At 34.8% G+C, this 13554-nt stretch overlaps 1 protein-coding gene across 1 annotated transcript in view; it reads right to left on the bottom strand.

The window, feature by feature from the left end:
• Positions 1 to 13554, bottom strand: part of LOC126891706 (uncharacterized) — a 39115-nt gene that overhangs the window by 10957 nt on the left and 14604 nt on the right. The window contains exons 2-3 of the mRNA XM_050660967.1: positions 9505 to 9845; positions 3703 to 3887 (exon numbers count right to left, since the gene is read on the bottom strand). Of these exons, the coding sequence (XP_050516924.1) occupies positions 3703 to 3887; positions 9505 to 9845 (526 nt within the window). The remainder of the gene's footprint in view (positions 1 to 3702; positions 3888 to 9504; positions 9846 to 13554) is intronic.

Genomic DNA, 13554 nt, shown 5'->3' with positions numbered 1-13554 from the left:
TGAATCGCCACGAAGATTTCATAGTTCATTATATCGATGATTTATTAATTTTTTCACAAGATGGACACAGCGGGATTGAAATTAAACATTGAAAAATGTCAATTTTTTCAAAAAGAAGTCATTTATTTGGGTTTTCAATTGGACACCAAAACAGTAAGATTATCCGAAGACAGAGTCAAGCTCATAGATGAATACCCAAGACCAACGAATTTGAAAACATTGAGAGGTTTTCTTGGCACGATTAATTATTTTAAAAAACTGATTCCCGATTTGAGCCAAAAGGAAATCCCTCTGATAAAGTTGCTTAAAAAAGGAATAAAATGGAATTGGAAAGAAGAACAGGAGGAAGCTTTCGAAACATTAAAACGAGAATTCGCAAAAGTAACGAAAATATACCACCCCATTTACAATTTACCTTTTATACTCCGAACTGATGCGTCCATACAAAAATTTGCAGGAGTTCTGTCTCAAATACAAAACGACCAAGAAGTGCCGATATGTTTTATATCGCGAGTGACTAAAACACATGAGAGAAAATATAGTGTTACAGAATTGGAGTTTGCCAGTGTACTATATTGCGTAAACAAATTGAGGTTTTATTTATTGGGAGCAAAATTCACAATCGAAACAGACCATGCAGCTTTAGTACATATCATGAAGAATAGATTAGTAAATAATGGAATACATAGAGGCATTCTATTATTACAGGAGTATGATTTTGAGTTCCGATATATAAAAGGGAAAGACAACATAATAGCCGACGCTCTAACACGGGATGAGGACACCGGAAAAAAGGAAACAATTACTCTACAGGTGGGACTAAATAGATTAATACAAGAAGAAGGGATATATTCGTTAAATGAGATAAGGACAAACCAGGAAGACCTAGAGGAAAGAGAGAAAAGAAGAGCGGAAGTAGAAAATAACATATATTTTAAGAGAATAGACGGAAAGGAACTATATTTAGTGACACAGACATTGGCCGAAAAGATAATAAAGAAATTACATGAGGACAATGGGCATATCGGTAGCAGAAAAGTTTGGCTCGTTTTTAGGGAAAATTACATAAGCCGACAGGATTACCGCATTGCAAAGGAAATTACCCAGAAGTGCGATGTATGTCAAAAATATAAGAGTCGGAATTTCAAAAACGAAAATGTTGCCAAAAATATTGAAGCCCGAAACAAACTAGACATTGTAGCAATAGATATGTTAAGCGATCTAATTATGACCACTAAAAGGAACAAACATATTCTGGTAATGGTGGATGTGTTTTCAAAATACGTAAAATTATATAGTTGCCGCACCACAAAGGGGGAAGAAATATTAAGAAAAATCGACAATTTTATAGCCATAGTAGGAACACCCAAAAAGATTCTACTGGACAATGCAACGTATTTCCGAAATGATCGTTTCAAGGGACAACTTCGAGAACGAGGAATAGAGACAAATTTTGTCAGCATCAGGCATCCACAGAGTAATCCTTCGGAACGATTCATACAGGAAGTGACGAAATTTCTTCGCATTGCAACAGATGGTCAACATCGCCACTGGGACAGGAAAATGGCGGAAATAGAAAGGTATCTAAATACAATTCCGAGCACAGTAACAAAAGAGACCCCAGAATACATCATGAAGGGTGTACTGCCGATAAGGCCATGGGAAGACCAAGAGCCAAAAGAATATCAACAGGTGATTGAAACCGTACAGAGAAGATTACGGCGAAGCAACGAAAAATATATCCAAAGACAGGAACAAAATAGAAAAAGAAGACCAGTGACTTTCCAAAAGGGTGAAAAAGTACTCGTGAGGGCATTACGAGTATCAAATCTTCCTGGGGGCATTTGCGCAAAGTTGATGCCTGTTTTCGAAGGCCCGTATATCGTGAATAATGAAAATGGGATAAATAGTTATGAGTTGAGGCACAGGAACTCGGAAAAGATCCGAGGAATTTATAATATTCACGATGTATACAAATATCACGAATAAAAGACAGAATTACATGAAGTAGATAGTAAGTTAGGATATAAGACGTAGATTAAAGTAAGGAAATATACAGAGAGTTGGTTTTGCCTCGAGAAAATTTATTTAAAAATGCAGATAAATTTTATCGAATACAAGGCGGGGATTTGTTATATTTCTATTTGATATGAAAATTAAAATTTGATAATTATAGACAAAATTCAATTTAATATAAAATATTTTCAATTTTCTCAACCACGGGCATATAAATTTAGAACAACCTGTATACAACAAATTGTTATATTTAATTTTAAGAAGTGATTAAATAAGACTCAAGTGAAATCGATAATAGGTCATTATCGTTGTTCGCGGAAGGATCGATCATTAGCCGATGCTAAATAAGACTAAGTGGAAATAGAGAATAGGTCATTAAAATTTGTATATAGTAGAAAGTAATTTTAGAATGGGAATTAACTATTTTCTTTGAAATCCATTAAGCATATTTAGAAAGTTTAAAAATTGGTTTTGAGGAATACTGCGAATGAGAGTTGGTGGTGGAAGTTTGATTTGTGAATCTGGAAGGGATATTTAGAAAGTAGGGGAATGGATGACAAAGTGAGATCAGAATGTTTTGAGCTGTCGAGAAGTGAAGTCGAGTAGTAGACGGTAGTGTACGGAGAGTGAGAAAGCCGGTAGTTCCGTGAGTGTGGAGTATCTATCGTGGAACGAGAAGTAGGCCAGGTCGAGAGTAAAAGAACCTCCTTGAGCCAAGAGTGTCCCGGTAGCTGATAGCAGTTTCGAAAAAGGTAGAACACAGCATCACGACAAAAGCAGGAACGAGAGCTATTCGAGCTAGTTTTTCAAAGGAGAACATTACTGGAAGCCAGGACGAGGTTTGATCGCAGCCAAGGATAGCAGGAAACGGGTCTTGTGTGAGGACATTTTCAGTTCACCAGGAAAAGGTCAGTCTCATTTGTTTGGACATGAATGTATGGGTTTTTCGTATTAAATTCCACATAAAAAATTGAATAACATAATCAATAATATCAGAAAAGCTTCATCAAAGTTAAATAGAGTTGTTCCTAATAACTCCTAATAGTTAAATGTTAATAAAAACTTTCAATTGAAAACCAAAAGGAAATAAGATTCCCATTTGTAAATGTTATGTTTAAGAATAATAAGAAATAGCAAATATTAAGCATTGATTGCCTTTTAAATAAAATAAAAAATATTTTGATTATAATTGTAACCCATATGTGTATTTTTTTTTACTCTTTTCTTTTATATCCCGATTAGGAACCATTAAGAAATATTTGAAGCCACGAAAGGAAGTAATTAATTTATAATTCGCCCTGAGATTGAAAACATATTGATATGTGATCTGGTTAATTAATTAGATTAGTATTAATACATTGATTAAATTAAGTGACATATAAGAATATTATCTCATATCAATAATCAAGATCACATCAGTACATATCCAAAGAATTACCCAAGTTAGAATGCTAAAAATCTTATTAAACATTAAAATAGGTGGTAAAAAAAAAGGAAAACCTAGTACCTACCTGTATGTAATCACGAAGTTAATGACGACCTGAGGTATTTCAATGTAAGCAAATGGAAAGAAAAAGCGAAAACCCAATAGGAATGGAGGAAGATTGTAAGCCAAGCCATGAGCCTGCTTAGTTTGAAGTGCCAATGTATTATTATTCTAGGTAATAAGTAACAATATTCAGTTACCACTCTATCCTCCTCTATATATTTGTTAAATTGGTGATGGCACTTTTTCTCAAGCTCAGTTTTGTCCCTGCCTTCTTTTGAAATATTCCAAAAATGTTGTTCGCGTTCTTTGCAAGCAATGATGTTTTGTTCTACTCGAACTATTTCCCAATTGATAAAGTACTTGGTTTCCAGACGACCATATACTAAAAAGTGATGAAAATTAAATATAACATTATGAGTAGATTTAAAGATATGCTCAACTTAATGTCAAAGGAAAGATCGAGGGAAAGATAGGACTAAGAAGGAAAAGACTATCGTGTCTAAGAAACATCCGACAATGGACAGGGCTAAATTTTGAACAGCTATAAACAGCTTCAAAACCAAATAAGAAGAAAAATTAGCTAGGCTAAAGAAACCTACTTCTCTGAAAAATGTAAAATAGAAGAACTGTAAAACAGATATGATAACTTCAACCTACATAAAAAAGTCAAAGAACTAGCCGGAATAGGAAATAGAAGAACCTCAAATATATTGCTCGACAAAAGTGGAAATATTATAATGGATACAGAACGAAAACTACGACGATGGAAAGAGTACATCGAGAAACTATTTCATGACCAGAGAGAAGCTAGTACATCCGTAGATAGCCAAACCGGAGATGTGGGCCCAGAGATAACCAAATCAGAGGTTAATCAGGCAATAAACTCTATGAAAACCACTAAATCTGCTGGTCCAGATAAATTACCTAGCGAGCTGATAAAGTTGGTCAACGAGAAAAACCTGGACATAATAGTAGAACTGTTCAACGCTATCTATACTACGGGAATCATCCCTAGAGAAATGTTGACATCAGCATTTGTGTGTTTGCCAAAGAAAAAGAATTCCAAAGAATGCAGTGACTACCGAACCATAAGCTTAATGTCACATACCTTGAAAATTCTGCTGAAAATTATCCACGCCAGAATACACTTTAAACTGGAGCCGGATATTAGTGACACTCAATATGGGTTACGCAATGGTATGGGTACCAGAGAGGCAGTGTTCTCCTTTAACGAGTTGACACGGAGATGTTTTGATGTTAACCTTTTTCTTTGCGTCTGTTTTATAGACTACAATAAAGCGTTTGATAAAGTAAAACATGATCGACTCAAGGAAATTCTGAAAACTAAAAACCTAGATGAAAGAGATTTAAGATTAATAACACTATTACAATTAGCAAGCAATAGTAAGAATTGAAAAAGAAACATCTGAAGAAATGAAAATAAAGAGAGGAGTCAGGCAAGGCTGCATACTATCACCTCTATTATTTAACGCTTATTCTGAAGAGGTAATGCGAGAAACTCTGGAAGATAAAACAGTCGACATAAGAGTAAATGGAGTCTTAGTTAACAACATCAGATATGCAGATAATACAGTAAGAATAGCCGATAGTTTACAAGATTTGCAAAGACTCATGAGTAAAATAGTAAGGTGTAGTAGGGAGTACGGACTCTCTCTCAATATCAAAAAGATGAAGTTTATGAAAATTAATAAAAACAACCATAATAATAACGAAATCTTGGTAGTAGAGGGCCAGCAGATCGAAAGAGTAAAAAAGTACACTTACCTAGGAACACTTATAACAGAAAATAATGACACTTCAGAAATCAAAGTCAAAATCGAAAAAGCACGTTCTAATTTTATGAAAATGAAAAAGGTCCTATGTAGCAAAGATTTAACATTAGCTCTTAAAGTACGCCTAACAAAATGTTACGTATACAGTGTACTATACTATGGAGTGGAATCATGGACGTTAAATGTAGAGAAAATGAGACGACTTAACGCCATTGAAATGTGGACCTATAGAAGAATTATGCGGGTTTCCTGGGTAGATAGAGTTACGAACAACGAAGTACTGAGAAGAATATGTGAAGAAAAGGAAGTTGAACTTACAATTAGAGAAAGAAAACTACAGTATCTCGGACATGTGATGCGGGGCGAGAAGTATGGCATCCTGCGACTCATAATGCAAGGAAAGATAGATGGCAGAAGAAGCATCAGAAGAAGACGAATTTCATGGCTGAAGAACCTAAAAGAATGGTTTAGATGCAGCTCAAAACAACTATTTAGAGTTACTGCCTCAAAAATTAAAATAGCTATAATGATTCCCAACCTTCGTAGCGGAGATGGCGCCTGAAGAAGAAGAAGAAAGAACAGCTGAAGACAGAGAAGAGTTTGCAATTGTAGTAGCCGTAGCCAATCTCTATTGAGAAGAGGAAACATCAAGAAAAAGAAGATTTAAAAAATAATGTTCAGTTTTGTAATTATGTTTAAAGATACATACTTTCAACTACAAAACAGGCTCTTAAGTGGTTTATGTCTAGAAGTAATACCAACGAGGAAATTACAAAAAAAAGGTATCTAGAACTTTCTAACAACTTCCTTTCCAAAATATTGTGGTTCTAAAAATTACAAAACTATTCTAATGAAAACCAAGACAGCAGTCAATCTCAAGGACTTTTTTTTGTTTTATGAAAGAGGTGGTCAAAATATACCATGATCGTAGAAGTTATGTAGAACCGCCTTCCAGCCTCATTTATGCGGTATTCCTACAGCGTGGCCACGATGATATCCGAGACCACATGCGTGGGTTGTTCAGACAGCATCGCCATAAATGCCAGAGACATACCTGCTAAAAACACCCTCCTCAACCATAAATTAGCGGCCGGCACGCCCTAATTGGGGCACAACGCCAGTATTTAATTCCCTCGATCTTTCGTTCACGGACAATTCTCACACATTCTGGAACTTTCTTGCTGCGACTGCTTGTTCCGTCTCTTCACCTCTCCTCCCTATTCGTCTTCAATCTCGCCACCTCTCAAACTATGATTTTTCCTGCACCCTGGAAGGTGGTTGACTTTCTTCCTGTTCCTTTCCCTCTGGCGTTAGTTATCTCTGAACTGTTATCCTCATTTCATTCCATTCCTTTTGCCACACCATAATGGACCTATGTCTCTCTTCTTTTTTTAAACGTTCCTTTGCTATGTATACTTTCTTCTCTCTTATACTTTTGCTCTTTCTTTTACTAGCACGTACATCGGAACACACCCGGTGATAAATCCCAGTGCCTCAGCAGTTACTGTTCTGTATGCACATACCACCCTCAATAGACTTTTCCTATCTACTCGGGTGAGCTGCTTTCTGTGCGCCTTTGTTAAAACTGTCGTCCTCTTAGATTTGGGCCCCAGCGCAACGGATCTAACCGCAGCTCTGTGAGTCACCAATTTCACATGCTGTCCCTGCCTTTCCCACCTTACGTTCTAATTCAGAGTTACATATTATTATTTTACGCATTTCTTTGGAACCACTTTCTTTCCTGCGCCTTTAAATGTTATTCCATCCCTTTTCTTGGTATCTTGAAAACTACAGCTTCGGTCATACCCGTTATCCAGATCTAGTCCAAGCATTTTTTTGGTCGTAAGCACCGAAGATAATGTCCTCCCTGTCCCTCGCTACTGTGTTTTATCGCTGAGTTTCAAGCAGTACATTCATGTGTTCCAAAAGTCATACCAAACTGTCCAAGCTTCAAAGTGTCGATGTGTTTCACCGCTTCTGGTAGTAACCCATCGAGTCCTAGAGTCTTTCGTGTCTTTAAGGTTAGGGCATTCAGCGCTTCATTGAGTTCATTTATAGTAAATGGTACAGCTCATTCAAAGTTGGTGTCCCATTTCGTTGGTGGGAACAGCTGTCGAAATTCCAAGAAATACACTAAGGGTATTTAGCAATTTAGCAAGAGCGGTCTAGTGTGACTTCGAGGTATATTGGCTTTTCAGTGCTAGTCGGGACTAAAGCTGGAAAGCGTAGACTTGAGTTTTGGTTAGGATTGTTCTTAGCGAATTTTCTAATAATTAGGCGACAAATTCGGGGCAGCTTCCAATTTTTGTTTGACCTCTTCAAAGCTTGAACCTTTAGTCCAGATTTCCAAAATTTCACGCTTCAAAAACTGATAATAACTTAGAAGTACAAATTTAAAATCTTCTTTATCTTAAAATAGTTCAAACGACCCGTGACGTCACAGAGTTTGACTATGGGTTCAGTTTACGGTTATATTTACGTAAATTCTTCTTCTTTTTCTTTAGTTTATTGGCCTCCACCTACTTGGGTATTTAGCCAGATCGTCGTCGGGGAATAAACGAAAAATATTTATATTCTAATGACATTTATCATATGTCATTGTAATAAAATATACCAGTTTGTTGAGATTGCAGTTTGATACAGTTTTTGAAGGAAAGGAAAGAAGGTTTACTATTGAAAATAAAACCATTTTGTAAAAGTACAAATTTTCTATGAATAGTTCAAACGATCAAAAACATTTGTAACGTCACATAACTGTATTTTCTACTGACGTTTAAAATGTCTAATTTAAAATTATATATACAATTGGTGTAGAATGTAAACATAAAACCCTGTCACGACGCGTTTTGGGGTGGCTGGTATAAGTTGAATTTTTAGTCGTCTTTAGGTGCCAAACAAAAGAAAAAAAAAACTTTTTTATTTTTGATACAGCTTCTAAATTATGTTCTGTCGTGATTTATACCATTTTTTTCGAATTTAAAATTTTATGCAATTTCCCTATTAGTCATTGACCTGATTTGGTCTTCTTTATTTATGTATTAATAATAAATTCTAAAAGTTTGACCGGCTTAAAAAAATGGAGTTAAAAACGAACAACGAACTTTTATAGCTTGAGATACAAAAAAATGTTTCAAGCAAATCGATCCATTCTGTAAAAATTGTGAGGTGAAAAGCTTCGGTTCCTGGACTACTTGGGCTGTGACGCCAAAGTCGTCTGCATATTAGTGCATATAAGAAGTTTCTAAAGTAAAAGTTGGCGTTGGTTAATCATTGGTGTATTCGCGGTGTGCAAGTACTTGGAGGGGATACGAGAAACGATCGTGCGAGAATAGCGGAGAAATATTGTAATTTTCTTAAATAATTCATTGTCAATTGAAATTGTTACATGACATATATTTCATATCTACTGTCAATGAAGAAGAAAAATTATATATTGCTCCACAATATTGATATGAAATGCAATTATTATTATAAAGGGTAAATTTAATTAATTGTATTTTGCTTGCAGTACTGCATTTTAATAACTAATTTTATTTACTACATACAATTGTTTAAGTTTTAATAACATAACCTGAATCTTATTTTTTCTTCTTATTATTTTTTTGGACTATGGCCTTGACAATTATCCAGTAACCAGGACTAATATAATTGGCCAATATAATTAAAAGTGCGAATAATGTTGCTGAGCGTAGAAACCAGGTGTCGCTTTGCCGAACTTGCACGGTCCCAATAGGCTGAAAAGTATAGGTGCTTGGCCCTGAGTCATGGCGTTTGTTTAGGCTCGCCAGCTACTTTTTTCCCTAAGACTCACGTATAATCGTCTATTTTGCAGTAGAGATTCAACTATTTTGATGAGTTGGTAGTCCTTAAGAATGGCGTAGACTTTCTGCAACAGATTTCTATGGTTAAAGGTATCGTATGCCGCGTATGCGGCCCTTACGTCGATGAGAACTAGGCCTGTTATCTTCTTTTCATCAAAGCCATTCTAGATGTGTTCCGCTAGAGCTAAAAGTTGGTTGGTGCAGGATTTTGGCAGGTCAATGAAGGGACAGTATCTAATAAGAAGATGGTGTAACCAAGTACAAAAAATACAGAAAGAGAGTTTAAAAATTCACAAGTTGCTCTCAAATAAGTCTACAAATTTCTACATTCTACAAATTAGACTCTTTATATGAGCTACTACATATATAACAAAAGAAATTTTACCTATAGCGCTCTCAACATCAAACGCCAGCTTCTTATTTTTTTCGTTAGTTTCCTCTATAGTACGCATATTATCCAACGTCTCATTATGATACTGTTTTCTTAAATCCTTAATTACCTTCATATTATTCGTTTCATCTTCCACTAGTTTTTCATCGTCCAACATCATGTTCCTAAGGGCATTGTTACATCTCTCTAATATCTTGGTAGTACCGTGGTCGCGTATTTCTATGGAGGTTTGTTTTATTATATTCGAAATTGTATTAATATCAACAACCATCTTATCGTAGTTGGTACTCATGAAAGGGATTCGTGTTTCAGAATGGTCCTCGATTCCTGTATATCTAAAAATTATACGAAACAAGTAAGGGAAATTGGAGAATGCTGCACACTTAAGCAAAAATACTACTGTTGCATAAATTGCCCCTCCCCCCCATTTGCATAAATTAAAAACCAAATAGGTTTGAATAGGTATACTTTCAACAATATTATTTAATATTGTTAAATATTGTTTCATATTGTTATTGTCAGAAGAATTATTAAGCATTAAGCAAGGCAATGAATGAACAAAACGTAGGTATTAGAACTAATGTCATCACAAATAACCTGAGATCAGTGGCGGCTCGTGACCTTAGAGACAGGGTCGGCAAGATTTTTTTGTCTCCTCATATAGGTATACCATCTAATTAAAAGGCTTAAATCATAGGAGGTTTTTTGTTTTTGTTTTGTTTGGTTTACTTGACATTCTCTCTTGTGTCATAGTGTTTCGACAATACCCCAGGCAACCAAGTGACGTCATATAACGTTGAGGAAACGTCAGTTTTTGGTTGAATATAACACGTGTTTGAACATTACGTCATATAATAGACGTCTTTTATAGGTGATTCTAAATACGTAAGACTAATAACGTTAAAATTACGTTTAAAAAACGTTTTAATTTCAGACAGCCTAAGTCTGACGTCACAAAATTGGGAGAAGCTTGCTCGTTTGTATTGAGTCCAAACAATTTCGTTTAGGTTCATAAGAAATTTCTCATTTATTGTTTACGCGGTTTGTGTCTTGTGTGATAAAATAAGACTTTTCATTTAGATATTTAGTTGAAGAAACGTGTTAATTAGAGATTTTTATGCGTTTTTGCTCAGTGAGTTAGTTTAATACAGTAATTCTTCTTGACAACTATTTGAGGTTATGTTTATTTGTTTTTAATTAAACGTTAAATGAAGATATTAAGACAGCGTTAAATTAAGATATTAAGTGTGCTGGATAATTTGTTAATAAATTATTTATTAGTTTCATATATATAAAGTTGTTTCAGTTTTGACACAGTAAGTATAGGTATATATAGGTAACTAGTGAAAATTCTATAACGTGAGGGCTGGTACAATTATGCAGAATCAATGTTGCTTCTAGCGCACAAGCGATCTTAAACAAGTGGTAAGTGGTAAGTTCTTCGACACATGGGAAGTAGGCCTATAGGTTTCATGTTACCTATTTTTTATACTATTTTGAAACATCTGAAAGAGGTCACTTTTTGAGAGTATTAAAGACGTGATTTTACCGACGTATAAAGGTCGTCATCTTTTTGACGTTTGAAAATCGTCACGATCTCGACGTGAAAAGAACTTAGATACGATTACGTTTTAAAATCGTCACAGTTATGACGTCAAATCGATGAGACAAATACACGTGATTTTCAACGTCAGTACTACGTCATAGAAACACGTCAATTGGTCATTTTTATGACGTGTTATCTACGTTATAAAAACGTCGTTTGGTTGCCTGGGACGGACGTTTTGATTATTTTGAGACAAGAGAAATCCCGTTCATTTGAGGCAGAAGTTAGTGGTAATAAGAGAATTTATGAACAGTTTGTTTTAGTGAATTGCAGTACTTACTATATAAATTTAAACATATTTGTAACTTATCCCACTTTCTGAAAATTTTTGGATCAGCATAATTTTTAAGTAACTTGTAAATAAATATATTGGAAATTTTTTGGCAAAGGTAACTTTTAAATTTTGAATTATCAAAGAGGTCAAAAATTTGCAAATCTTCAAAATTAGAAAAACGAGTATCTATTTGCATAATAGCAGGTAACCAAAATTTCAAAATATACTCATTTTTCGAGATATGTATCATGCCTTTGTCTTTTTTTGGGGTGGTTCGAAAATATCAAGCGAATCATATACATATTGTAATCATATACTTAAGTAATCATATGTATTGGAAAATCTCTGAGATTTTGCACCAGCTTTCTTATTTTATTTTTGAAATAAATAATGACAATTGACTGATTTTGAACAACAATGAATATCAAATGGGTTTGGGCAAACACTTTCTTAAAAATATTTAAAAGAATATTACAAGAGTAATCATTTAATAAAATTCTCAAACCGATTGCTTCACGGATCGAGATATCACCGGTTTCAAAATTGTCGCCTTCGATAATAAAATAAAAAAAGCTTCCAAAAAGCTGTTCACGAAAATCTGCTACAGTGAAAACTAACCGAGATTTAAAATTTCATCGCGTCTAACCAACTGTTTGCATTTTTTTCGAAATAAATTGTTCTAAAACAGTAGTCCGTTTAGGCGAGCTAAAATGGCAAGAAAAGACGATATTCTTTAATTGTTTTACACGTATCCTGCAAAACTATATTCATTATATGCGTATGACAGTGAGTAAATAAAGCTTGGTGCAATAGTTTTAACTTTTACCTGGAGACCATTCAATTCACCGGACATCACGGCAGCGCCGTCGTAAATTTGCCTTACCAATTTATTTTTGATGTCCAAAAATTTTAATCTGTCCTGTAAAACACCAAAAATATATTCTGCCTTATTGCTTTTACTGACGTCTGTAAAACCTAAAAACCTCTCATAAATATTACCACGTAACGCCTATCAAACATCAATTGATAGTTGTGAATGACATGATAATCAGAAGTTTCATCTACTTCTAGCGAAAAGCAAATTGTTTTCAGAATCTCAGATTTAATAACGTTATTCAAAATGTAACTAATTGATTATATTAGTTCATTCGGTACTGTTTTAGATACGCTGCTAAATACCTTCGAATCAGAAAAAAAATTGGAAAATTTCAAATCGTATTTTTCTTAAACAATTTTATTAGTTCTCTATAATTACTTTGATTTAACGAATGCTCCGATTCATCATGTCCCGTAAATGATAATTCCTGACAACTTAAATTACAATAAATTACAATATCAATTAAACGACGTAAAACGGCGTGATTATTCTTTACAATTTCTGCCGATGCTTGCAAATGAAACATCGGCAGATTTAAATATGCCGTACCTGCCGCTTAATGCTTACGGAGAGAAATAATATACGTTTGGTTGCTCTTCGACTCGTTGAGTTTTACGTGCAAATCGTCAAGCTCGAGATGAGCTGGGGTCGGCTTGTCGAAAACAGTCAGATGAATGGCTCGGATCATTCATTTTTTGAAAAGTCTCTTATGCGCAGGATAACTTAACGCTCGGATTGGCCGAATCCTTTTAAAAACCATGAATAAAATTCAGTCTGTATTATCTGACAGATTTTTTTTATTTCACAGATACAAATTCTCTGATTAAATTGAATATTAAAAAAAATCGATATCTATAAATGTGTGGGTCGGCACTGCTGACCCTGCCGAGCCTGACCGGCCGCCACTGCCTGAGATACTGTTTAATAAAGTAACCACAGTAAGTGAAGAATATGGACTATCGCTCAACATAAGCAAGACGAAATATATGATAATAACAAAGACAACTCAGGACATTCGTGAGATATATGTACAGAATCAACCTATTGAAAGAGTAAGAGAATTCAAATATCTAGATACAACCATTAATGAAAACAATGACAGCTCTCAAGAAATACGAATCAGAATCCAAAAAGGCTTCTCTGCCGTCGAGACTTAAACCTTGAGTTAAAAATACGACTACTGAGGTGCTATGTGCTATCCGTATTATACTACAGGATGGAAGCGTGGACACTGAAGAAAATTGACGTGGGGAGACTGGAGGCATTCGAAATGTGGATGTACCGAAG

Source organism: Diabrotica virgifera, chromosome 9, assembly GCF_917563875.1.
Source record: "Diabrotica virgifera virgifera chromosome 9, PGI_DIABVI_V3a".
Classification (NCBI taxonomy): domain Eukaryota; kingdom Metazoa; phylum Arthropoda; class Insecta; order Coleoptera; family Chrysomelidae; genus Diabrotica; species Diabrotica virgifera.
This window is presented reverse-complemented; position numbering and strand designations above follow the sequence as displayed.